We start from the raw sequence: 23,623 nt of genomic DNA on the forward strand, positions 1-23,623 counted from the left end.
GTAGCCTTTGCTCCAGCTCCCACAGGGTCTAACTCTGAAGGCAACAGTCTCTACCCCCCTGAGGGAGAGGTTGCCCCCAAACTCCTGCAAAAAGCGTGTGCAGTGTGCAAAAGCACACTCCAAAATCACAACCGCTTTGATTTCTTTTTTAGTCATCCGAATGTATTTTTAAAGTTCAAATAAAATGAGTGAAGCGGATTTTTTTAAAGTTCAAATACAATGAGTAAAGCGGATTTTTGCGAAGCACAGAGACATGTGTTAAAGGTATAGAAACACCATTTCAGCAAGTTTTCTGTAAATCATAGCAAAACATCAAACCATGGAGGAACCCATAACTGCTAATTTCTTGGCTTAGTAAAAATACAACAAACAATTCTCGTGGACGCTTTGAAAGTCCTCTATGATGACAGTGCTATTAGAGTCTCCACAGAACATAACGAGACAATACCCATTGCCTGGACCATGCACGCAGCACAGACCTGGCGGCTGCTACAGGTTTCACGCGGCACTCTGACTCGGCAGATGGAAAAGACTCGCAATCTTGGTATTCCTAGGAGAACCTGGCATTACAGAAGATACAGAGCAGCACCTTCATCCCATCCTGGGCCCAGCAACCACCCCGGCACACAGCTTCTTTTGTCCCCTCACCCACACAGGGTGCCTCAAGCGCCAAGATGTGTGCAGGTGCCCTGGAGACCCATGGGTTCCGACCAGTCTTTCACATGAGTCTAGACTCAGAGACCCAGGGCCTACACACCAACTCACAGCTCCAAACCCAGGTGTAGGAACACACAACAGGTACAACACAACAGGTACAACATTCTACCTTCATCTTAACTCTATAGCGTCCCCAAAAACATTCCACCCTGATCTTAACTCTATAGCGTCCCCCAAACGAGTGTTGGAAGAAGACAGAACAATTGCAAGGTTATTCCAATCCAGGACTGATGTGAACCCTTGATGCTCATATACCAAATAAAAGCATCACAGCATCTTATAAAACAATTTCTGATATGCTTTTTATTTTATTTTTCTTTTTATGGCCACACCTGCAACATGCAGAAGTTCCCAGGCTAGGGGCGCATCAGAGTTGCAGCTGTCGGCCTCCACCAGCCTTAATCCACTGAGTGAGGCCAAGGATTGAATTCACATCATCAAAGATAGTATATCGGGTTCTTAACCTGCTGAGCCACAGTGGGAACTCCTGATATGCTTTTTAAAAGGTCCCTAGGTTGTTATTTTTTTAAATCTGGCTTTCCTTTAATGGCTATAAAATATTGATCATCCATAAATTTATACAAGCATGCTCTGAATTCACAGAAGTGTTGGCTTTACCTCAAAAAAACGTTCACTGAAAGTCTATGATGTGAACCACAGGATGTTAGGCACCAGGAGTACAGATGATTTAGGAGAAGATCTCTGCTCTAAAAGAGTCCACATCTCTAATTTTTTTTTTTTCCTGTACCACCAGGCAATTCTCTGACATCCAGCTGGGTGTCCAACAATTCAATTCAATTCTTACACAGCTACCTGGAGGGGGCGTCAGGTCCCACTGTTAAGGGCTCAATGCCATAAGACAGCCTGCCCTACCAGCAACCCCCATGCCAGATGCCAGTCACAAAGTCCAGGCTGTCACCTGTGCCTCTGACCTACCAGCTCTCCATCGGAGGGTCCCACCACCCCTTCCCTGAGTTGGATTTGTTTGATTAATTTGCATGAGCTCCTCCCAGGACTCAGAGAAACATTTTTACTGACTAGATGACTGGTTTAGTATAAAAGGTTATAACTCAGGAACAGCCAAATGGAAGAGTGACACAAGGCAAGGTAGAGGGAAAGGGTCTGGAGCTTCCAGCAGGTCCACATGCTCACCAGCCAGGCAGCTCTCCAAACCCATCCTTTGGGTTTTTACAGAGGCTCCACTACATCAGCATGATTGATTGAATCACTGACTGCTGGAGATGGAGTCAATCTCCAGCCCCTCCCCGCTCCCCAGAGGACAGGCTGGTGGGGGGACTAAAAGTTCCAACCCTCTCATCACAAAGTTGGTTCCCCTGGCAACCAGGCCCCATCCTTAGGTGCTTTCCAAAGTCACCACTTTAATATAAACGCAAGCGTGGTTGAAAGGGGTTCGTTATGAACATCAAGACAACCTTTATTGCTCTTACTTCTTGGGAAATTCCAAGGATTTTTAGGAGCTCTGCCAGAAACAGGGATGAAGACAAACACATATTTCTTATTATAAATCACAGCATCACAAAGTCTCTCAGCAAAGAAAAGAAATATACCCCCTAGGAGAACTTGTAAAACAGGGGAACATATGTTAAGTGCCAGGCGAATAAGAATTAGAGAAGAAAGGGACAGTACTGGGGGCAGCTGAAGAGGGCTTAGAGACGGTCAGCACAGGCTTCTCTAATAACGACTGACATTTTTGATCTCTAACCACGTGAGCCACTTCGCTACTAGGCACTTCACATGCGGCATCTTTATCCTCGAAACAGCACGATGAGTGGGCACTGCAATTACCCCCAATTTCATAGGGAAAAAAATGTGTCCTTTGGATGTCAAGCAATTTACCCAAATGGTAAAGCCTAGATTCAGATTCAGATCAGTCTGACCCAAATGCAATGACCTTAAACACTGGACAAAAAGATACTGCCTGGAAGGAACACCTAAGACATTCCAGCCTGGATATGTTACCACATCCTACAGCAACGTGTGTTCACAGTGACAACTCAACTGCTGCAAAAACAGCAGGAGCCACATCAGTAACCAGAGCCCCTTTCCTGAGCACCTACTATGTGCCAGGCACTCTTCAGGCATCATCTCCCTCAAGGTTCATAACAGATCTGAGAGGCAGTTTCATGACATCCCTCTACAGATGACAAAACTGACACTCAAAGGAGTTAAAGTCATATAGTTAGAAAGTAGCAAAACTAGAGCTCAGATGCAGGTTTATCTGATTCCCAGGTCTATGGACTTAACTGTGGAAATACTGCCTTCCACTTGTCACAACCCTGGCTGAAGCAGAGCAACTGCACCAGGCAGAAGCAGGGGTCAGGTGAAAAGACAACGAGGGAGTTCCTGTCGTGGTGCAGTGGTTAACAAATCCAACTAGGAACCATGAGGTTTCAGTTTTGATCCCTGACCTTGCTCAGTGGGTTAAGGATCCGGCGATGCCATGAGCTGTGGTGTATGTCGCAGGCACGGCTAGGATCCCACGTTGCTATGGCTCTGGCGTAGGCCAGCAGCAACTGCTCCAATTAGACCCCTAGCCTGGGAACCTCCATATGCCGAGGGAGCAGCCCTAGAAAAGGCAAAAAGACAAAAAAAAAAAAAAAAAAAAAAGACAAGGAGGACCAGGAAGCAACCTAAATGTTTAAATTTTATCCTATGTCCCTTTTCTTGGCAACAGTTAGCTAGCAGGAACCTCACTCTGCTCAGGTATACAGATCCATGCCATGTACAAGGAAAGGCTTGGACGGGATAGAAGGCCTGCACAAAAAGAGATACTGCAGGAAAAGCAATATAGTCAGGAAGCCAAATGGAAATTTATTCCAATGGAACAGACAACGAAGAATCAAAACGATAAGTGAAAGATTCCCCCGAACTGGAATTAGAGAGAGAGAAGTGGTAAAAACATTACAAAGAAAACTCTGGGTAACTGGATGGATACAAAAGAGACAAGGATGATTTTATGGTCACAAACTGGATACTCATAGGAATGTTCTGGTTGAGGACTAGGAAGTCTTCATTAGGATCATACATTTTTTGAGTTACATGTCAGGTATGCACAGGCAGGTATGAATTTCTAAAGAGCTTCCAGAAAGACCAAAAATTAAAAAATCGGCGCTGACAAAGTCATAAGTGCAAAGAGCTTGCTATATCTACAGATTTTCAGCAATGACGGACAGCAGATGTGAGTTTGATTTTTGACTGTCCAGTATCCATTCCCCTTGTTCTGGCAACGGCACTTGTTTTCCTGGTGGTGAATCACTCTCAGCCTGCCCTCAGCTCAGCGCTTTGGGCTGGGCTGCAGAGGTGGGCCAGGAACCCCATGGAGTCCGTCAGCACATCCTTTCACCCCGGTTACAGTAAATGGCTCAGGGATGGGCATGTAAGGCCCAGGCCTGTCACTCAGCCTTGACTCAGTGTGTCCTTGGCCACAGTGATTGATTTCGAATGGACGCCTGACCCAATTTGGGTCAATAAGAGTTAAAGAGCAGAACTTTACTGGGGCTGTTTTAAAAAACAGACTTGCTCTTTTCTGCTGGGACTGCTAGCAATAATGATGTCACAGAACCTGAAAATGGCCACCTCTGGCACCAAGAAAGGAAGCCAACATAGATGAAAGCAGAGTCAAAAAAGCAGAAATAGGCGTTCCCTTTGTGGCTCAGGGGTTAACGAACCTGACTAGGAACCATGAGGTTGTAGGTTCGACCCCTGGCCTCACTCAGGAGGTTAAGGATCTGGCGTTGCCGTGAGCTATAGTGTAAGTCGCAGATGCAGTTCAGATCCTGTGTTGCTGTGGCTGTGGTGTAGGCCGGCAGCTGTGGCTCCAATTTGACCCCTAGCCTGGGAACTTCCATATGCTGTAGGTGTGGCCCTAAAAAAAGGAAAAAAGAAAAAAAAAAAAAAAAAGCAGAAATAGAGTAGATTCTAATGACTCTGATCCAGCCGTATGTAAAGCTAGCCCTTTTGTGGATTTTTCAGTCTCTGGACCAATAATATCCCAGGTTTGCTTAAGCCACATTGAATCAGATTATGCATTTTCAATGGAAAGATTCCTGGCTAATCTAATTGCCCAAGCAGCCCTCACTTTGAGAATAAACTGAGTAAAGAAGTAGCCTCTCGACTTTACTTACCCATCTGTTTTGTTTTTTGTTTTGTTTTTTGTTTTTTGGTTTTTTTTTTGCTATATGCATAACACAAAAATACCTGTGTGAAATTTTTGCTTAGGAACTTACACTTGCAACCAAGGACACCAAAGCTCACTTTTTTCTAAGCTGTGATAACAAGAGCAAACCAGAAAGATAGAGAGGCTACATAAGCTATACTGGGGACAATCTGAGCTCTAATCAGCTTGTCCCAAACACTATGAAGCTAGATTTATGCTGTAGCACTGAAGATGCCATATTCTAAACTGCTGATGCAAGTGAAAATCCATGGTGCAGAATGTGATGCTGGGAGATAACAAAGAGCAGACACTGCCTATTTGAACATTTCTATAAACAACAGCAAAGAGCATCAGCTCCCAGACCGCAGTGGCAAGAAACTACAGGTATAATTCCCTAGCCCTTTGCAACCCAGATTGCAAGTGCCTGCAAAAAAAACACATGGGGAGAAAAAGCAACCCATCCCACAAATATAGCATGAATAAATGCTATGGAGGAGGAAAAAAACTGAACAACCAGTTTTCTGAGTGAATCTTAGGGCCAAGTCTTGAACTGCTGTATTCTTAGTATTCCGTATCTTTTCATTTGACACTTATATTTGAAGTCCATTGCAGGTGGGATGCTCATTCTATTTACATATGTTTTCTGTCTCCCCAGCTAGAGTGTGAGCCCCCTGAAGTTCAGGACGTTATCTTTCCAGAGCTGAAAGATATCTTTCCAGGTGTCTGATACCAATGAGATGCTTGGAGAAATGTTTGCTGTAAATTATCAGAGTGTTAAACACTTGGGCAGCGCTGAGTTGATCTTATAATGAATAATTCTGCCCTTTTTGTTTCAAATTAATAGCGGTTACCATTTACTGAAGACCACCTAGGTGCCATATGATGGGCTAAAACCCATACATAAATGATACAGCTCATTCGCTTGGACTGAGTTTATCCTAACCAGGAAGTACAGGTAAATTAAGAGAGAAGATAATGCTTCTTCTTTACAACCCCCACTACCGTACTTAAATAGAAACAGAACGAACGCATGAAGCTTCAGGGTGACGCATTTTAGCTCAACCTAAGGAATACATTCTAGAAGGTACAGAGCTGTTCTACCAAGACAATGGGCTGCCTCTGGAGAAAGTGGTTACTGAAGGATGCCAAGTAGTATTTCAATTAGAGGGCCATCACAGAGATGACGCAAGCATTGGAGGAGCCACTAATACAGTTAAGCAGAATAAGGAAAGTACCCTAGGCTCTACCCATGAGCCCATGAGTCTGGAGAAGCTGATTAAGTGTGAACAATGTCAGAGCGTACAATTCGTATCTTGCCTTATCTATAAGCCTGGGTTAGCTCCCAAAATACACTGTATTCCCTTATGTCTTCTTGTCTTAAAATGCTTGCAATCTTCTTAAAGATACGAAAAAGTTTCATAATGTTGGCATCCATCATTACTGATGTAGGACATGAAGGAGGGAGATCTGAGTGGACTGTTGGTGCCTAAACATCTAGCAAAGTACAGAACTGGATAACACAGCAGAAAAAATAGCCAAGTAAATAATCTCCCTATTACCATAAGTCCTTGACTCTGTCTCTTCCCACGCTGTCATATTGATTTTGTAGGTTATGATGCTACATGGAAAAGGAACAGAAACTGAGAGAAGATTGCATAAAGCTTCACTGGGATTTCTTTGCAGTTATATAAGCCTTAACCAAAAACATACACCTCTAAGATAGGTTTGAGGCATTTGATTACAAAATCGTACCCTTAGCTTGTTTTGCTTCCAGTTCGTTGACTGCTTGATAATGATTAAATCTTCCAAGTGGCTGTTGGCCAAGGAACAGCATGTATAAAGGTCCAGCAGTAGAGAAGGCAAAACAAAGCTGGCCTAATTTGAAAAGATACATGCATCTCTTCAGAGGTATTGCCGCAGCTCAGATCTGATCCCTGGCTGGGGAACTGCACATGCTTCAGGGAGGCCAAAAAAGAAGAAGAAAAAAAAAAAGACAAAGAATGGGAGAAATTATTTGCAAATGATGCAACTGATAAGGGTTTAATCTCCAAAACATATATACAACGCAACAACAAAAAACCAAACAACCTAATTGAAAAATGGGCAAAAGACCTAAATAAACTTTTCTCCAATGGCCAACAGGCACTCGAAAAGATGCTCAACATCACCAACTATCAGAGACATGCAAATCAAAACTACAATGAGGTATGAGTCACAATGAACATCATTAATAAACTTACAAATAACAAATGCTGGAGAGGGTGTGGAGAAAAGGGAACCCTCCTACACTTAGTAGGAACGTAAACTGGTGCAGCCACTATGGAAAATAATATGGAGGTTCCTTAGAAAATTAATTATAGAGCTACTGTATGATCTAGTAATCCCACTCCTGGGCATCTATCCAGACAAAACTATAATTCAAAAAGATACCTGTACCCCCTATCTTCACTGCAGCACTATTCACAAGAGCCAAGACATAGAAACAACCTAAATATCCATCAACGGATGAACAGACTAAGAAGATGTGGTACATTTATACAATGGAATACTACTTAGCCATAAAAAAGGAATGAAATACTGCCATTTGCACAACATGGCTGCAACTAGAGAGTCTCATACTAAGTGAAGTTAAGTCAGAAAGAGAAAGACAAGTACCATAGGATATCACTTATATGTGGAATTTAGAATATGGCACAAAAGAACTCTATCTACAAAATAGAAACAGGCTCACAGACATAGAGAACAGACTTGTGGTTGCCAGCAGCAAGGGGAATGGAATGGACTGGAAGTTTGAGGTTAGCAGATGGGAAGTATGACATTTAAAATGGATAAACAATAAGGTTCCACTGTATAGCACAAGGAACTATATCCAATTTCATGACGGAAAATAATATTTTAAAAAAGAATGTGTGTGTGTGTGTGTGTGTGTGTGTATATATATATATATATATATGACTGAGTCACTTTGCTGTATAGCAGAAATTGGCAGAACATTGTAAATCTCCTATACTTTAATTTAAAAAAATAAAGTATGTCAAAGAAAGACAAATATACAATATCACTTGTATGTGGAATCTAAAATATGATGCAAATGAATCTATATACACAACTGAAATAGACTCACAGACATAGAAAACAAACTTATGGTTACTAAAGGGGAAAGGATAGGATAAACTGGAAGCATGGGACCAACAGATACGAACTACTATGTATAAAATAGAGAAGCAACAAGGTTTTATGGTATAGCTCCATGAAATACATTCAAAATCTTACAATAATCTAAAATGGAAAGTACATACATGTGCCTGAATCACTTTGCTGTATTCCTGAAGTGAACACAACACTGTAAATAAACTATACTTCAATTTTTAAAAATGGGATTGGGAATCTAGGAGAGATTCAGAGTGACTACAACTTAGACTATAAAGTGAGGGCACAGAAGGATATGCAGGGTCAGATAAGGAAGAGTCTTGTTAAGGAGTATATACTTCAAAGTAAGGGCAGCAGAGAGTCACTGAAAGCCTTTGGACAGGGGAGAGAAATGGTCGGCTTTGCATTTCTAAAATCTTGCTTCAATTACTGTGGGAAGAATGGATTGAGAGGGAGGAGAGGACCCAGGACACAGAAAGGAAGAAGAGTTAGGAAGCTGCTAGAAGCCGCAAGGGAAGACGGCAGCTCACACTGCATCGGTGGCAGTGGGATTAGACAAAAGAGGACAGAGTCAATAAACACTCAATAGATAAAACCATTAGGACTTGGCAGCAGATCCTGCAGGGGGCAGGGCAGAAAGAGAAAAGCCAAGAGTGACCTTGAGATTTCTGGCATGGTCAACTGGGCGGCTGATGGTACTGGGCACCAAGAGTAACCCGGGAGGAGTTCCTGTTGTGGCACAGCAGAAACGAATCCGACTAGGAACCTGAGGCTGCGGTTTGATCCCTGGCCTCACTTGGTGGGTTAAGGATCCAGCGTTGCCGTGAGCTGTGGTGTAGGTTGCAGCTGCGGCTCCAATCTGGCATTGCTGTGGCTGTGCTGTAGGCTGGCAGCTACAGCTCCAATTAGACCCTTAGCCTGGGAAACTCCATATGCCACAGGTGCGGCCCTAAAAAGACAAAAGACAAAAAAAAAAAAAAAAAAAGGAGTGACCTGGGGTGGTAGGGGTTCAGGGACCGTGATTCAGTTTGGAACAGGTTGTATTTGATATGCCCATGTGACATCCAACTAGTGGATAGGTCTAAACTAGAGAGACAAATGCTTATTAGCATTAACAATGATGTCCTTATTAATATACAGACCACACCTGAAACCAGGGGAAATGACAGTATTATTCAGGGAGAATGTATAATTCAACCCACAAGGTTAGGGCAAAAGATTGTGAAAAAGCAACAATACCTTGGTCCCTTACTATTACACTTGACACTTCACAGCGTACAGAGGGCATCTCACCTTAAGCCAGATCAAGTGGGTGTCTTGGAAGATGAGTGAAATACAAATTCAACGCTGTAGAAAAAGTGACCCACACTGACCCAACCATAACAAGTAGATCAGAGGTATAATAATCCATTACAGCCTGACATCATCCTAAAATGCTAATTCTAATACCATAACACTCACCTGTTGACAAGGCCTCCTCTCGAATCTCATTCTCCCCGGGCTGATGAATATTCCAGGATGTTTTGGGAAGGGAAGAAATTTCCTCGGGCGATGCTAATTTCACCATATCCATGTGATTGCTCTGGAACTGATACCGTGGGATAAAACAGGTCTTGCCTTGTTGGAAAATGTCCCTGATGATCTCTTCCGTCTCGATTTCATCTGGCATGCTCAGAAAGATGGAAATTCTTTTGGATTTTAGATACTGACTGTGGGCAATCACCTGAATGGAAAATGATGCAATTATATTTTCTAAGATTATATGTTGAAAAATTAATGATTCCCCTTAACAGTTTTTAACACTTTCTCCCTTTTCTCTCAACCTTCTCCAGTTTCTTCTTCCTAAAACAAAAAACAAACAAGAAGCCCAGCAGCGTGCTACAGTCAGTCAAAGAACGCTGCATCCTGAAGCCTGACTTTTAGTTCTGGACACACTTACTTCTCTGATCCCTTTACATGTCTCTGGCACACCTCTAGTAGGTACAAAAATTCACTACAAAGTTACGATGGGAGTTCCCGCTGTGGCTCAGAGGGTTAAGAACCCCACTGAGGTTCTTAGTGTCTGTGAGGATACGGGTTCAATCCCTGGCCTCACTTGGTGGTTAAGGATCCGGCGTTGCTGCAAGCTGTGGTGTAGGTCGCAGATGCTGCTCGGATCCCACACTGCTGTGGCTGTGATATAGGCTGGCAGCTGCAGTCCAATTCGTCCCCTCACCCAGGAACTTCCATATGCCACTGATGCGGCCCTAAAAATTAAAAAAAAAAAAAAAAAAGTCACATGGGGCCCTGCTGCTGTCTGGGGAATTCCAGGCTTGACCCCACCCACCCATTCTAGCAGCTTTCACTCCTGTCACACACTTCCCTAAGAGTCTGTCCTTTCTTTTAACTCAGAACCTACCTCCCACAAGCCTCACTGGATTGTCAGCCTTCTCCACCAAATTCTAGCCTTTTAAGGCCAACTCAAGGCCTAAGTTTTCCTGACTTCTGCAGAACCCTTACAATGCTTAGAGTTAATACACAACTTAACATTTAACTACATGTTGTCATGAGTTGATTATTAACTGCTTCTTGTGCCCAAAATGTAATATCCTAGCTACATTTAAATGCGAATTCCTAGCTATTGTCAACACCTTGCATGCCACACAATTCTCTTAGTTCTACTGACCTCAGTGGCATTTGCTACAACTCTTCTGTTCAAACGAATGTTAAAATGTTCACAAAGATGCAAGGTCGGGGGTGGGGAGGGGATCCTGGAGGGGCAAAGACCCTTTAAAAGCAAGTGCCACGTTGTAAGAAGGTGGACCTGGACCATAGGGTGAAGGAATCCCTACATGCTCAGTTTAATCATCCATGAGCAGAAGAGGGCTGAGCTTTGCTCCCCATAGAAATGTTAATAATCCCAGAACTTTTCCAGACTCAGAAGTTAGTTCTTAGCTCCCTTTTTTTTTCCTTCCTTTTCTGTTCTTCCCCGTTCTCTAAGCTAAAGAGAAAAATTACTGCAGACATGGCTTATAAATATGACTGCCAGAAAGACACAGGCACAGAAAGTCAAATTATTCCTAATAAAATGGGACACACAGAAGTTAAGGAGATAGAGAACACCTCACCAGGGTCAAGGAAGGACGTTCATTCCATCTTTCCAAGAAGGCCTGAAATAGGCAAAGCAAATGGACTTGTGAAACCCAGACACTGAGCCGATCCGAGGCTCTGGGCACCACGTAAGCTTCTGAGAATTTTAAGTGTCTATCTTGTTCTCTTTAAAGCAGAACACAGACTCAAGAGCTGAATAAGCAGTAATAAACATGAATTAAAATTCAGTGCGAGACTGTGTATACACACTTATCTTTCTTTCTTCCTCAAATTTCATTTACATGACAATAAGGAAGCACAGAAGAAGAAAGCCTTGATAGCACTGATAACAAGAGAACAGAGATTCGACTAGTTTCTGGAAGACAGAGAGTGAATGGGACAGCCACTTGCAGACAAAACAGCAGCAGATCCCAACACTCGATGCGGATGCAGGTCAGACAGAATCCACTCTTCCCATGGACTCTCTAGATGACTACAAAAGGCTAAGAAATCCCCATTATCACACCTTCATTCATAACTATCTGCAGACAATAAAAGTTCATCAAACATTTTAGAAAGCCAAAACACAAAAAAGGAGGATTTTTTTTAAAGGGGGGAGGGGATGTAGGAAGTGATCCAGTAGAAAACTGCGATAATTATAATTCAGAGAACACAGATTTTTTTTTTTAATTCAAATTACTTTTCTCAGACAAATTCAAGAAGATAGTTGCATCTATAAACAGATGTGTTTCCAAACAGGCTGAGAAAATAATCAGAGAATTTAAAAAAAAAAACTACTTGGAAAGTAAGGTTACCAAAATTAAAACAATTAAGGAAGAGACATCGATCAATCTAAGATTTTTACTATTTGATCCACAGGAATTACAGAAAGGAAAAGAAGTAATCAAAGACATAAAAGATAAAGATACGGATCTTCAGATTGAATGGAGATCATGAGTGCTAAGCAGAACAAGGAAAAATAACTTTCAACTTGAAATTCAAGCTACCAATGATATACAAGGGTAAAGACATTACCTAATACATAAAGTAGTTAAAAATTTACCTCATAGATATTTTCTCCCCCCAAAAAAGGTTATTTGAGAATATACTCTAATAAGATAAGAAGGGAAAGAAAAGAAAGAAAGAAGGCACTGGATACAAGAAACAGCACTAATTCAGAAAGAGTAAGAGGAAGCCCAGGGCAATGGCTATACCACAGGCTAGAAGGCAAGCAGACCAGAGGGAGCAGTGGGCTGGAGTGCTTTCAAGAAGAATGTGGATTTATATTAACCAAAAGAATAAAAAAGAATCTCGTTCCCATTGTGGCTCAGCGGTAACAAACTGGACTAGTATCCTAGAGGATGTGAGTTTGATCCTTGGCCTCGCTCAGTGGGTTAAGGATCCAGTGTTGCTGTGAGCTGTGAATCCTGCATTGCTGTGGCTATGGTGTCAGCTGGCAGCTGCAGCTCAGGTTCAACCTCTAGCCAGGGAACTTCCATATGCCATACATGTGACCTGAAAAAGCTAAAAAAAAACTACTGAAAGATGGCATACAATGGCATGTTCTTGTTCTGCCAAAAAGGAAAAAAAAAAAAAAAGGCAATCAGAATTCTACAACACAGAGCTAAAGTGAAAATGTATAGTCCAAATGTGAAAACTAAACATGACATAATTTCAGACAATTATAAAGCATAAGAAAAAGAAAGTATTTGGTATTGACACTTGAAACATTTCCCTCTCAGTCCAACGTATCTAGTGACGTAAAATTATACATCCTTTTCTTACATGTTTAATGATATAACTTGGTTCTATAGTGAACATCATCTATATAACCCAAAATATTATCAATACTATTCACTTGAATTTCAAGCTTAGAAATCAGCCACAGAAAATGCTCAGTAGACTCATTACGACTATAGAACAGGGTACAAATATTAAACAAAATTGACAATGTATATATAATGATACAAGTGTCAGAAACTTGCAGATCGAATCGAAGATTGAAGACAAAATGAGTACAGGGGCACTAATTTCCTCATCATATTTAGTTGAAGAGTCCAGATCAAGCATAAAGCTGAATTTATTTTCTATACATTACTTTTCTGATAAATTTCTAAATTATTTTTAAAAAGTATTGTGTGAATAAGAATAAACATGCCTTCCTTAAAAACTACTGGGAGAAAGGCATCATTTAATACTTTTATTGAACATGCACGATGGCAAAACATGGCTCTACTCACAGTAGTTTGATGTTTGGGGCGTTGATCCATTAGTCATGAAATCAACAGTGGTTTACAATCAGCATTTTCAAATGATAGAGAAAACATGAAAGTTCATTGCATTTAGCAAGAGTTTATGAAACATCTGGTTGTGTTGTGAAACACATTACTGACATGAATGCATTTGTTTGTATGGGGTAAAATGTATTTATTACTGAGTCATGAGTCTGCTTTTTTTTTTTTTTTTTTTTGTCTTTTCTAGGGCCACACTGCGGCAAATGGAGGTTCCCAGGCTAGGGGTCGAATTGGAGCTGTAGCCACCAGCCTACACCACAGCCACGGCAACGCAGGATCCGAGCCACATCTGCAACCTACACCACAGCTCAGGGCAACGCCGGATCCTTGACCCACTGAGCAAGGCCAGGGATCGAACCCACAACCTCATGGTTCCTAGTCGGATCCGTTAACCACTGAACCACAACGGGAACTCCAATAGTCTGCTTTTTCATTCTTCTCTCTCCTCCTCTGATGCCAGCTCAACCTACTGCTAGCTGTGGCTCTGCCTCTAAGTGCTACTATTCCCACCTAGAGTTTTTGCATTCTAATCTACTACACACAAAGAAACCAAACTCAACTCATCTTCATTTCCTCCAAGCCCTCCAAAATCTGCTCCCACACCTACATTTCTTGCACCTGGTAATAGTAAACACCCTTTATCCCCAGTTCCAAATTTTGGAATCATAGCTGACTCCCCTTTTCCAATATTTTGGAACCTCCATGCAATAAATTTCCAAGGCCCACTGATTCTCACTGCACAGTCTCCCATTTACTGGCTTCCCTGCCCAAGCCCTTGTTTACATCTCACCTGATATCGCAACAGGGCCCTACTGGTCTGCATTTTTTTTTTCTCTTTCTTCCTTCCTCAATCCATTTTCCAAAATGCTGCCAATATTCTTTTGCCAGATGATATATCAAAAATACGTAGGGAGTTCCCATTATGGCTCAGTGGAAACAAATCCAACTAGTATCACAAGGATGTGGGTTCAATCCCTGGCCTTGCTCAGTGGGTGGGTGATCCGGCGTTGCTGTGAGCTGTGGTGTAGGTTGCAGACACAGCTCAGATCCTGAGTGGCTGCGGCTGTGGCTGTGGTGTAGGCCGGCAACTGTAGCTCTGATTCAACCCCTAGTCTGGGAATTTCCATATGCCCCAGGTGTGGCCCTAAAAAAGAAAAAAGAAAAAAAAAAAATACGTGAAGTACTCAATATATAACATCTCTTTAACACAGCTCTTTAACCCTCACAATAGTCCTGAAAGGATATCATCCCTTTCACAGAAAAGAAACCGGATAAGGAAGCAGAACGATAAGGAGACATGTCCAAGGCCTTATGCAGCTCAAATGCAGTGGAGTCAGATTAAATCCAGATATGCATAGTTCTAAAACCCGTGTTAAACTGTGTCTTTCCCTCTCTTGACAAAATATTTCTGCACATGTTCACACATTCTATCTTCCCTTCACCTGACAAAACTCATCTCGTACTTCCAAACATATCTTAGACATCTTCCTACAGAAAGCCTTCTCATTCCTCCTCCCCTAAGCTACTAGGGGAATTTTGGTGTTTATGTTTCTAAAGCCTTGGTGTTTATGTTACCATGTATCTGAAAGTGCTGCAATTCTTCATTCACATATCTGTTTCCTCTTCTAGACTCTCTGTTCCTTTAGAGCAACAATCCTATCTTTTTTTTTTTTTTTTTTTTTGTCTTTTTGCCATTTTCTTGGGCCGCTCTCGCGGCATATGGAGGTTCCCAGGCTAGGGGTCGAATCAGAGTTGTAGCCACCAGCCTACGCCAGAGCCACGGCAACGCGGGATCCAAGCCGTGTCTGCAACCTACACCACAGCTCATGGCAACGCCGGATCGTTAACCCACTGAGCAAGGGCAGGGACCGAATCCGCAACCTCATGGTTCCTAGTCGGGTTCGTTAACCACTGCGCCACGATGGGAACTCCAATCCTATCTTTTTTTTACCCCAACCCAGTACAAAGCAAAATATAGACTAATGTAGGCCTTCAATATATGTGAACTAATTAGCTAAATTTTAAGCACCTGGAGAGTAAGGCTAAGCTCCTATATTTCTCTATATCCACTAAAGCAAGCAATACTTTCTTCATAATAGCTTTAAAAATTCCATTTGAATAAATATACTAACATCTGCATAGATCACCTCCTGCACACCTATGCATACGAAGAGTGAAGTGAAATGCTTGTATTTGCTTTTATGGCTTTAACCCATAGGATCCTTGAATTTGAGAAACTAATGGATGATAGAATAGTGAAGAGCAATTAAAAAATTCTTAGGACAGGAGTTCCCAACGTGGCTCAGTGGTTAATGAACCCGACTAGTATCCATGAGGACGAGGGTTCGATCCCTGGCCTTGCTCAGCAGGTTAAAGATCTGGCTTTACCCTTGTAGGTTGAAGATGCGGCTCATATCCAGCACTGCTGCGGCTGTGGTGTAGGCAGACAGCTACAGCTCAGATTTGACCCCTAGCCTGGGAAATTCCATAGGCCACAGGTGCGGCTCTAAAAACACAAAAGATCAAAAAAAGAAAAATTCTTATGCCATATCTAATTTAAGGGAACATCAAGGAAAAGGGCTCTCCTGCTAATTTCCGAATACAATATTGGGATCTATATGAGAGACAGGATGTTGGGGAAGACAGGAAGACAGATCATTAGTTTGTCCCAGAATTACTAATATTTACTTATTCACAGGACATCAGTTTTTTCCCCTCTGATGTCCAACAAAAATCAGTCTCCCAGACATTTTCTAGAACATACTCTCAAGACAGGATCTGATTGCCATTTTACTGATAAGAAAATTGGCACTACATAAACAGACTGAAAATATAATTCAAGTTGGTCGGCAAAAGTAATGAAACCGAGTATGACAACCGACAAGGAACCCGATTCATTCTCCTAATTTCCCTCTTCTGCTTCCTATCTCCCAGGGAGCCTAAGTATGAGACTCGGTTCTTTCTTCCACTAATTCGAAAAAAGCATGTAATTTCACCTACTGCGGGCAAGAAGGTTAGGCCCTAGGGTTACTGAGAAAGGGCCCAGCCCTCCACACGCTCAATGAAGTGCCGGCAGCACTGGGCTTCAGTCCTGTTACACCTCTGCATCCTTTCTTGCGCTCCATCGTCTGAAATAACTGCATCTTTCTCTGGATATTTTACTGATACTACTGGACTCTTCTTTGTAATTGAGACTCACTGAAGGCACCTTGGCGCTCAGGGGTTCACCTGTCTTCCCCTCCAGATCTTTCAGTTCTCACGCTGCTCGTACCTCAGCAGTCTGTCACCCATTTCCATCCTCTCCCTCCAAAGCCCCATAACTCCCCACGCCGCGGTCAACCCCACGAGCCGGTGCCCAAGAGCAACCAGACGCCCACAACGGGACATGCGCACACTCAAAGGACTTTGCACGCGTTTGGGGGACGTGCGCGCGCCTGGCGGACGTGCGCGCGACAGAGGCTTGCGCCTGCGCAGAGACAGAGGCCTGATGTTGCCTGGTCCTGGCGCTGTGGGCGCCGTCCTCGCGATCTCCCACCTTCTGGGTTAAGAGGCGGGACTGGCGCAGCCGCTCCTCGGCGCTCACCGCCCGCAGACGCTGCTTCAGCTCGGCCCGCAGGCTCCGCTTAGCGCCGCTCACGGCCGCCGCCGCCATCTCGCGGGCGCGATCTGGCCCCTTGTCCGCACGCCGCTGGATCTGCTGGCGCGGGGGAGGGTCCGGGCTCCGACGGGCGGGCCGCTAGCTTCCGGGTCGCGAGGCGCACCACGCCTCCCGCACTTGGGACCCGACTTTCGTGCAGCCTTTGCGATCTACGCACGCCCCTCCCCCAGCAGGTCGCGGTCACCGACTTCCCGGTTGCTCGCTCTGTCTGCATCCTGAACTGCTCTGCATGCCAGACCTCCTTGGGCCTGCAGTACTATTGGAAGGAGTACTATAAACGCCACTCTTGATTCCCTACGTGCCATGTGTCATGTAGTACTGGGACTGTCTGGGGCCTGAAAAGGCTTAGGCAAGCCACAAAGAGAATGTGGGCGATAGACAGTCCTACTAGTTACAGGGAAAATTACCTTTATTTATTCATTTATTTTTCTGTAATAACACCTTCCTCTTTTTCTTTTCCTGTAGCTGGGAGGGAGTTGGTTTACTGCTGATGGGTGGGACAGATCACTGATGAAGCAAGTGACCTTCCCTTTACTCGCAGCTTCTGTCTTCTGTTCACGTCTAGATTATTTAGGGATTATTTAGGACTGAAAGTAAGTCCATTACAGGGTTAAAGTCCAACAAGATTTTCACTGTGGAATAACTGGAACTTGCTCCTACTATAAAAGTTCTATTCCTTCAGAAACAGATGATTATGGAATTCTCGTTGTGGCTTAGTGGAAATGAACCTGATTAGTATCCATGAAGATGCAGATTTAATCCCCTGACCTCAATCAGTGGGTTACAGATCTGACAGATCTGATGTTGCCAAGAGCTGTGGTGTAGGTCACAGACACAGCTTGGATCTGGCGTTGCGTTGTGGTGTAGGCTGGCAGCTGCAGTTCAATTTGACCCTATGGTGGGAACCTCCATATGCCCTGGGTGTGGCCCTAAAAAGACACAAGGAAAAAAGAAACATGATTAGGAGCGGAGACCCGAGACTTTTTTCCTTGCAGGGTCTGTGATCTGAATTGGGAGAAGAGAAGATGGTAACTTAAGGGAAGAACTAGGTGTGGAGGAAGGCTCTTTTATGTCAGTTTTACCCCTGACAATGTTCACACTCGGTAATCTGAGGAAAAGGTGAGAAAGCTAATTATTTGGTGGATAAAGAAAATAGACTTTGAAGTTGTTGGACGTTTAGAGGAAATATAGAAAGTTTATGTGAAAGTTTATAAGTTTTATGTCAATAAATCAACTTTACTAAAATCTGTATGGGAAAAGAGGCATGGAAGAATAGCTAGGAAAACACTGAAAATGAAAGACCACAGTGGGGAACTAGCCTTTCCAGGCACTGAAACATATTATAAAGCCTCTATAATTAAAACAGTGTGATACTGCCACTTGAATATACAGTGGACCAGTGCAATAGAATAGAAAGGACAGAAATAGGCATACAGTGGACTTCCTAGCCTCCAAACATAATCACAAGAGCCAATTCTTTATAATCTTTCTGTAGGTAGATATTGTCTGTTGCTACTGTTGTGGTGTATATGTAACCCCAAAAATATGAGCAATGAAAGAAAAGTAAATTGGACTTCATCAAAATTAAGAACATTTGGGAGTTCCCATCGTGGCTCAGTGGTTAACGAATCTGACTAGGAACCACGAGGTTGCCGGTTCGATCCCTGGCCTCCCTCAGTGGGTTAAGGATCCAGCGTTGCTGGAGCTGTGGTGTAGGTCACAGACACGGCTTGGATCCCACGTTGCCCTGGCTCTGGTGCAGGCCGTTGGCTACAGCTCCAATTAGACCCCTAGCCTAGGAACCTCCATATGCCATGAGAGCGGTCATAGAAAAGGCAAAAAGACAAAAAAAAAAAAAAAACTGTGCAACAAAGGACACCATCAAGACAAAAAACAGCCTACAGAATGGGAGAGAACACACATGTCATATATCAGAAAAGGAAATTGTATCTAAAATATATAAAGAATTCTTATGAGTCAGCAATTTATTTATTTTTTTTTTATTTTTTATTTTTTTTGTCTTTTGTCTTTTTTGTTGTTGTTGTTGTTGTTGCTATTTCTTGGGCCGCTCCCGCAGCATATGGAGGCTCCCAGGCTAGGGGTTGAATCGGAGCTGTAGCCACTGGCCTACGCCAGAGCCACAGCAACGCGGGATCCGAGCCGCGTCTGCAACCTACACCACAGCTCACGGCAATGCCGGATCGTTAACCCACTGAGCAAGGTCAGGGACCGAACCCACAACCTCATGGTTTCTAGTCGGATTCGTTAACCACTGCGCCACGACGGGAACTCCCTGAGTCAGCAATTTAAAAAAAAAAAAAAAAAAAAAAAAAGATGGCGTTCCCGTCGTGGCGCAGTGGAAACGAACCCGACTAGGAACCATGAGGTCGTGGGTTCGATCCTTGGCCTCGCTCAGTGGGTTAAGGATCTGGCATTGCTGTGAGCTGTGGTGTAGGTCACAGACGCGGCTCGGATCTGGCATTGCTGTGGCTCTGGCATAGGCCGGCGGCTACAGCTCCGATTGGACCCCTAGCCTGGGAACCTCCATATGCCATAGGTGTGGCCCTAAAATGACAAAAAAAAAAAAAAAAAAAAAAAAAAAAGGATAATGTGGTTTAAAAATGAGCAAAGGACTTGAATAGATATTTCTCCACATAACATATGCAAATGACCAATAAGCACAAGAAATGATCTCAACATCAATAGTCATTAGGGAACTCCAAGTCAAAACCACAGAGAGATACCGCTTCACAGTATGGTGGCTATAATCAAAAACGCAGGAGATATCTATTGACGAGGATATAGAGAAATTGGAACCCTCATGCTCATGGGACTATAAAATGCTACAATATGGATGGACCTTGAAAAACGTAAGCTAAGTGAGAAAAGCCAAACACAAAAGGCCACGTATTGCATGACCCCATTGATATGAAATGTCCAGAACACGCAAATATACTGAGACAGAAAGTACATCAGTGGTTGCCTGGAACTGGAGCAAAGGGGGAGTGGAGTGCAGGATTTCTTTGGGGGATTATGAAAATGTTCTAAAATTAGGCTGAGATGACTCTGAATAGACTAACAACCACTGAACTGTACTTTTTTTTTTCTTTTTAGGGCCACACCTGTGGCCTATGGAAGTTCCCCGGCTAGGGGTCGAATCAGAGCTGCAGCTGCCGGCCTGCATCACAGCCACAGCAACACCAGATCCCAGCTACATCTGTGACCAACCCCACAGCTCACAGCAACGCCGGATCCTTCAAACTACTGAGCGAGGCCAGGGGTTGAACCTGAACCCTCACGGATGCTAGTTGAGTTCTTAATCTGCTGAGCCAGAGTGGGAACTCCTGAATTGTACATTGCGAAAGAGTGAATTTAATGTGAATTGTATTTCCATAATATGAAAGAAGAAAAGGATAAAAAAATGTACATGTATTTCTGGGGGAAAATACAATAAATACAACCTAGAAATAAAGGTTGGGTATGTATAGGGAATGGGTAAGAAGGTGGAACTGTTGGAGAGTGGGATGAATTGTGATGGGGAGAAAGTGACCTTTCATTGATTAGATTTTTTTTTATCACTCTGACTCAGAACCATGGTAATGTTCTATATACATCTACATACAACCATGGTGTGGAGAGAAGTCTAAATAGAATACAAGCCTACAAGCCGGGACAAGCCAGCTGAACTGTTTTGTAAACGATTAACAAAATCACAACGAAATGAGTGAAGAAGACAGAACCAAGTTAAGTAGCTTTGGAAAACAGTGTTTTGACCGTATACAATAAGGCTAAAGACAAAACTGTACAGATACCTTACTCTAGTCAGTGCATTTGTTTTCTATGGGGTTGTATATTAACAATTGTGAAACAAATTTATCTGGAGTTCCGGTCGTGGCTCAGTGGTTAGTGAATCCAACTAGGAACCATGAAGTTGCGGTTCGATCCCTGCCCTTGCTCAGTGGTAAGGATCCGGCGTTGCTGTGAGCTGCGGTGTAGGTCGAAGACGCGACTCGGATCCAGCGTTGCTGTGGCTCTGGCACAGGCTAGTGGCTGCAGCTCCAATTCGACCCCTAGCCTGGAAACCTCCATATGCCAAGGGAGCGGCCCAAGAAATGGCAAAAAGACCAAAAATAAATAAATAAATAAATAAATAAAAGAGAGAATTGAACAAATAAGCAAAGATATTGTGGATCATGAGATTCAGGTTTCTCCTTGTTGGAGAAACAAGTTACACATAAGGAAAGAGGAAGTTGGGGGATGAACCTCCTGGGCTGGAGTATAATTAAAAGTGTCATGTATAAACAAATGGATAGACAGAGAAATAGAGATATGCATGTTCAATACACATACATATATTTCCTAGCTCTGTGAGAGGACCTCGAAACAGTGACAATCCAGTAGCAATGAAATCCAGCATCCAGATCTTGATTTTTTTCTTTTTAGGGCTGTACGAGGGGCACATGGAAATTGCCGGGCTAGGGGTCCAATCCAAGCTGCAGCTGCTGGCCTACACCACAGCCACAGAAACTCAGGATCTGACTCATGTCTGCAACCTACACCACAGTTCAGGGAAATGCCAGATCCCCAACGCACTGATCGAGGCAAGGGGTTGAATCTGCGTCCTCATAGATACTAGTCGGGTTTCCGCTGTGCCACAACGAGAACTCTCAGATCTTGATTTTTAAAAAATTATTCTCCAATAAATGATCAGGGATTCTTGATTCTAGAGTTGGGGCAGGGCCAAGGTGGGTCTGGAACATCCTGGGGGGCTACAAAGTAAGGAAATGGTCAAAAAGGAAGGGAACGTGTCAAAAGCAGCCAGGTACCAAATTGGAGTTCCCAATAGCCAAAGCTGACACAATTTGAACAGCAAAAATAATAATTTTCTATTACAACCAATGGAATACCCTGTGGCAAGCACTATGCTGTATTCTTTACATACTCCTATATTCCTCGAGACAAACTATGAAGTAGGTAGTATTGGGATATTTTTTACAGAAGAGGAAACAAGTTTGGAAAATCATATATGTCTTGCCCAAACTCATGTGGATACCATGTAAAAGGAATCAGATTCTAACCCAGGATCCCCAAAATGATGCCAGGCCGCCTCTTTTCTTCTGTCACAGCAGAATTTCATCAGCACCTGCTCTTGCTCCCTAAGTGGACAGTCGGGCTGGGACCATGTTTTCCAGTCCCTGTATCCTTGGATGCTCAGCTCAGGGCCAGGCATGGAATGAGGCCTGGGGAATATTGAAGTGAGTGAGTGAAGGCTATGTCAGGAGCCAGGTGGGGAGGAAAGCACTTGGCTGAAGCTGATAAAATCCCAAGCTGCTGATGGACGTCCAAGTCGAGAGAAGAAACTCCTTGTACTCTTCACTGTCACTTCACAGCTGGAATACTGTACCACATTTGAAGAAGGGTCTGACAAACAACAGAATATTTAGAAAAGGGTCACTCCTTCAGCTTTAGGTTGTAGAATTTTATTCTGGAAATGTAAAAGAAAAGCCATCATGTCACCAGGGGAAACACAATGACCCACTGCCATGCGGCCTTACAGATTGCATTTACCCTCAGTTCAACAAATTGTGTAGACATTGAGCAAATGCATGGGACAGGGGCAAGCTGGGAGAGGGAGGGGCAAAGAGGACTAGATAGAGTTTCTGTCATCAAAGACAGCAAGCACAGAATTCGCTTATATTCATGGGCTCATCCTTACACTTATAGACCCTAAAACTCCATTTTCATCAGCACACCAAAATGGGATCTGTTTACCCATAGTTGCTACGTTGAGTGTGGTTCATGAGCCAACAGCATCAGCATCACGTGGGAACTTTTTAGACATGCAGTATCTCAGGCTCTCCCCAGAATCTGTGTTTTTATTTTACCATGATCTCCAAGTGATTTTTATCCATGTTAAAGTTTGGAACGCATTACCAAAGATTGGGGTGTAAACCAAGAACCAATCTGCAGGAAGAAACAGAACTATTATGCAAACCATGGTATAATCAGACTGTACAGATCATTCTCTGCAGTTAGACAGATCAGGAGGTTTTCTGATGACCCTTCACTTCCTCTTCTCCCACCCCACACCATCCACATCCCAAGGAAGTGCCTTTTCAGCTGAAATCCCAAGGCTGAGTAAGGATTAACCAGGCACGAGGGTGAATGAGATCAGAAAGATGGGGGAAGGTTAGAGAGTTTGGACTGCATATTGGGAATAAATTGTCGAGGGGCAAGAGCAGAAGCAAGAAGATCATTTGGGAGCTTACTGCAAAATCCAGGTCAAAGATCTTAGATGGCTGGGGTCAGGGTCATAGGACTGAAGATGGTAATAAGTAGTTGAATATTGGATGTATTTTAATGATAGAAACAAATAGTATTACTTCCTGATGGAGAGATTAAGAGGCAGAGTCTAAAGGATTTGCCTCAGTGAATGGAAAGATGAGGCTACCATTAACCAATGGTGAGGGATGCAGGGGTTACAGATTTGAGAGGTGATGACAATCAGATATTCACATTTGAATATAGCGAGCTTAATAGATTTGTTCAGCACCCAAG

The 23,623-nt window shown here is 43.2% G+C and overlaps 1 protein-coding gene across 50 annotated transcripts in view; it reads right to left on the reverse strand.

Annotated features, from left to right (window-relative positions):
• MTHFS (methenyltetrahydrofolate synthetase) overlaps positions 1-17,123 on the reverse strand; it is a 315,580-nt gene extending 298,457 nt beyond the window's left edge. For 15 of the 50 annotated variants that reach the window (XR_014810306.1, XR_014810305.1, XR_014810316.1 and 12 more), the window contains exons 1-2: positions 16,943-17,123; positions 9,506-9,767 (exon numbers count right to left, since the gene is read on the reverse strand). Coding sequence is in view for 6 of the 50 variants with exons in the window: in XM_021098846.2 (XP_020954505.2) it covers positions 9,506-9,767; positions 16,943-17,059 (379 nt within the window). In the remaining 44 variants the exon portion in view is untranslated. Of the gene's footprint in view, positions 1-6,646; positions 6,850-9,337; positions 9,392-9,505; positions 9,768-10,442; positions 10,551-11,151; positions 11,268-16,606; positions 16,805-16,942 lie in introns of those variants that run through there. The other 35 variants (XR_014810337.1, XR_014810331.1, XR_014810336.1 and 32 more) reach the window with 6 other exon arrangements.
• Positions 17,124-23,623: the final 6,500 nt, after the last annotated feature.

This window comes from Sus scrofa, chromosome 7 (assembly GCF_054392235.1).
Source record: "Sus scrofa isolate SSC_HxYL_T2T_F1_AM1 chromosome 7, Sscrofa_HxYL_maternal_Yorkshire_Landrace_v2.0, whole genome shotgun sequence".
Classification (NCBI taxonomy): domain Eukaryota; kingdom Metazoa; phylum Chordata; class Mammalia; order Artiodactyla; family Suidae; genus Sus; species Sus scrofa.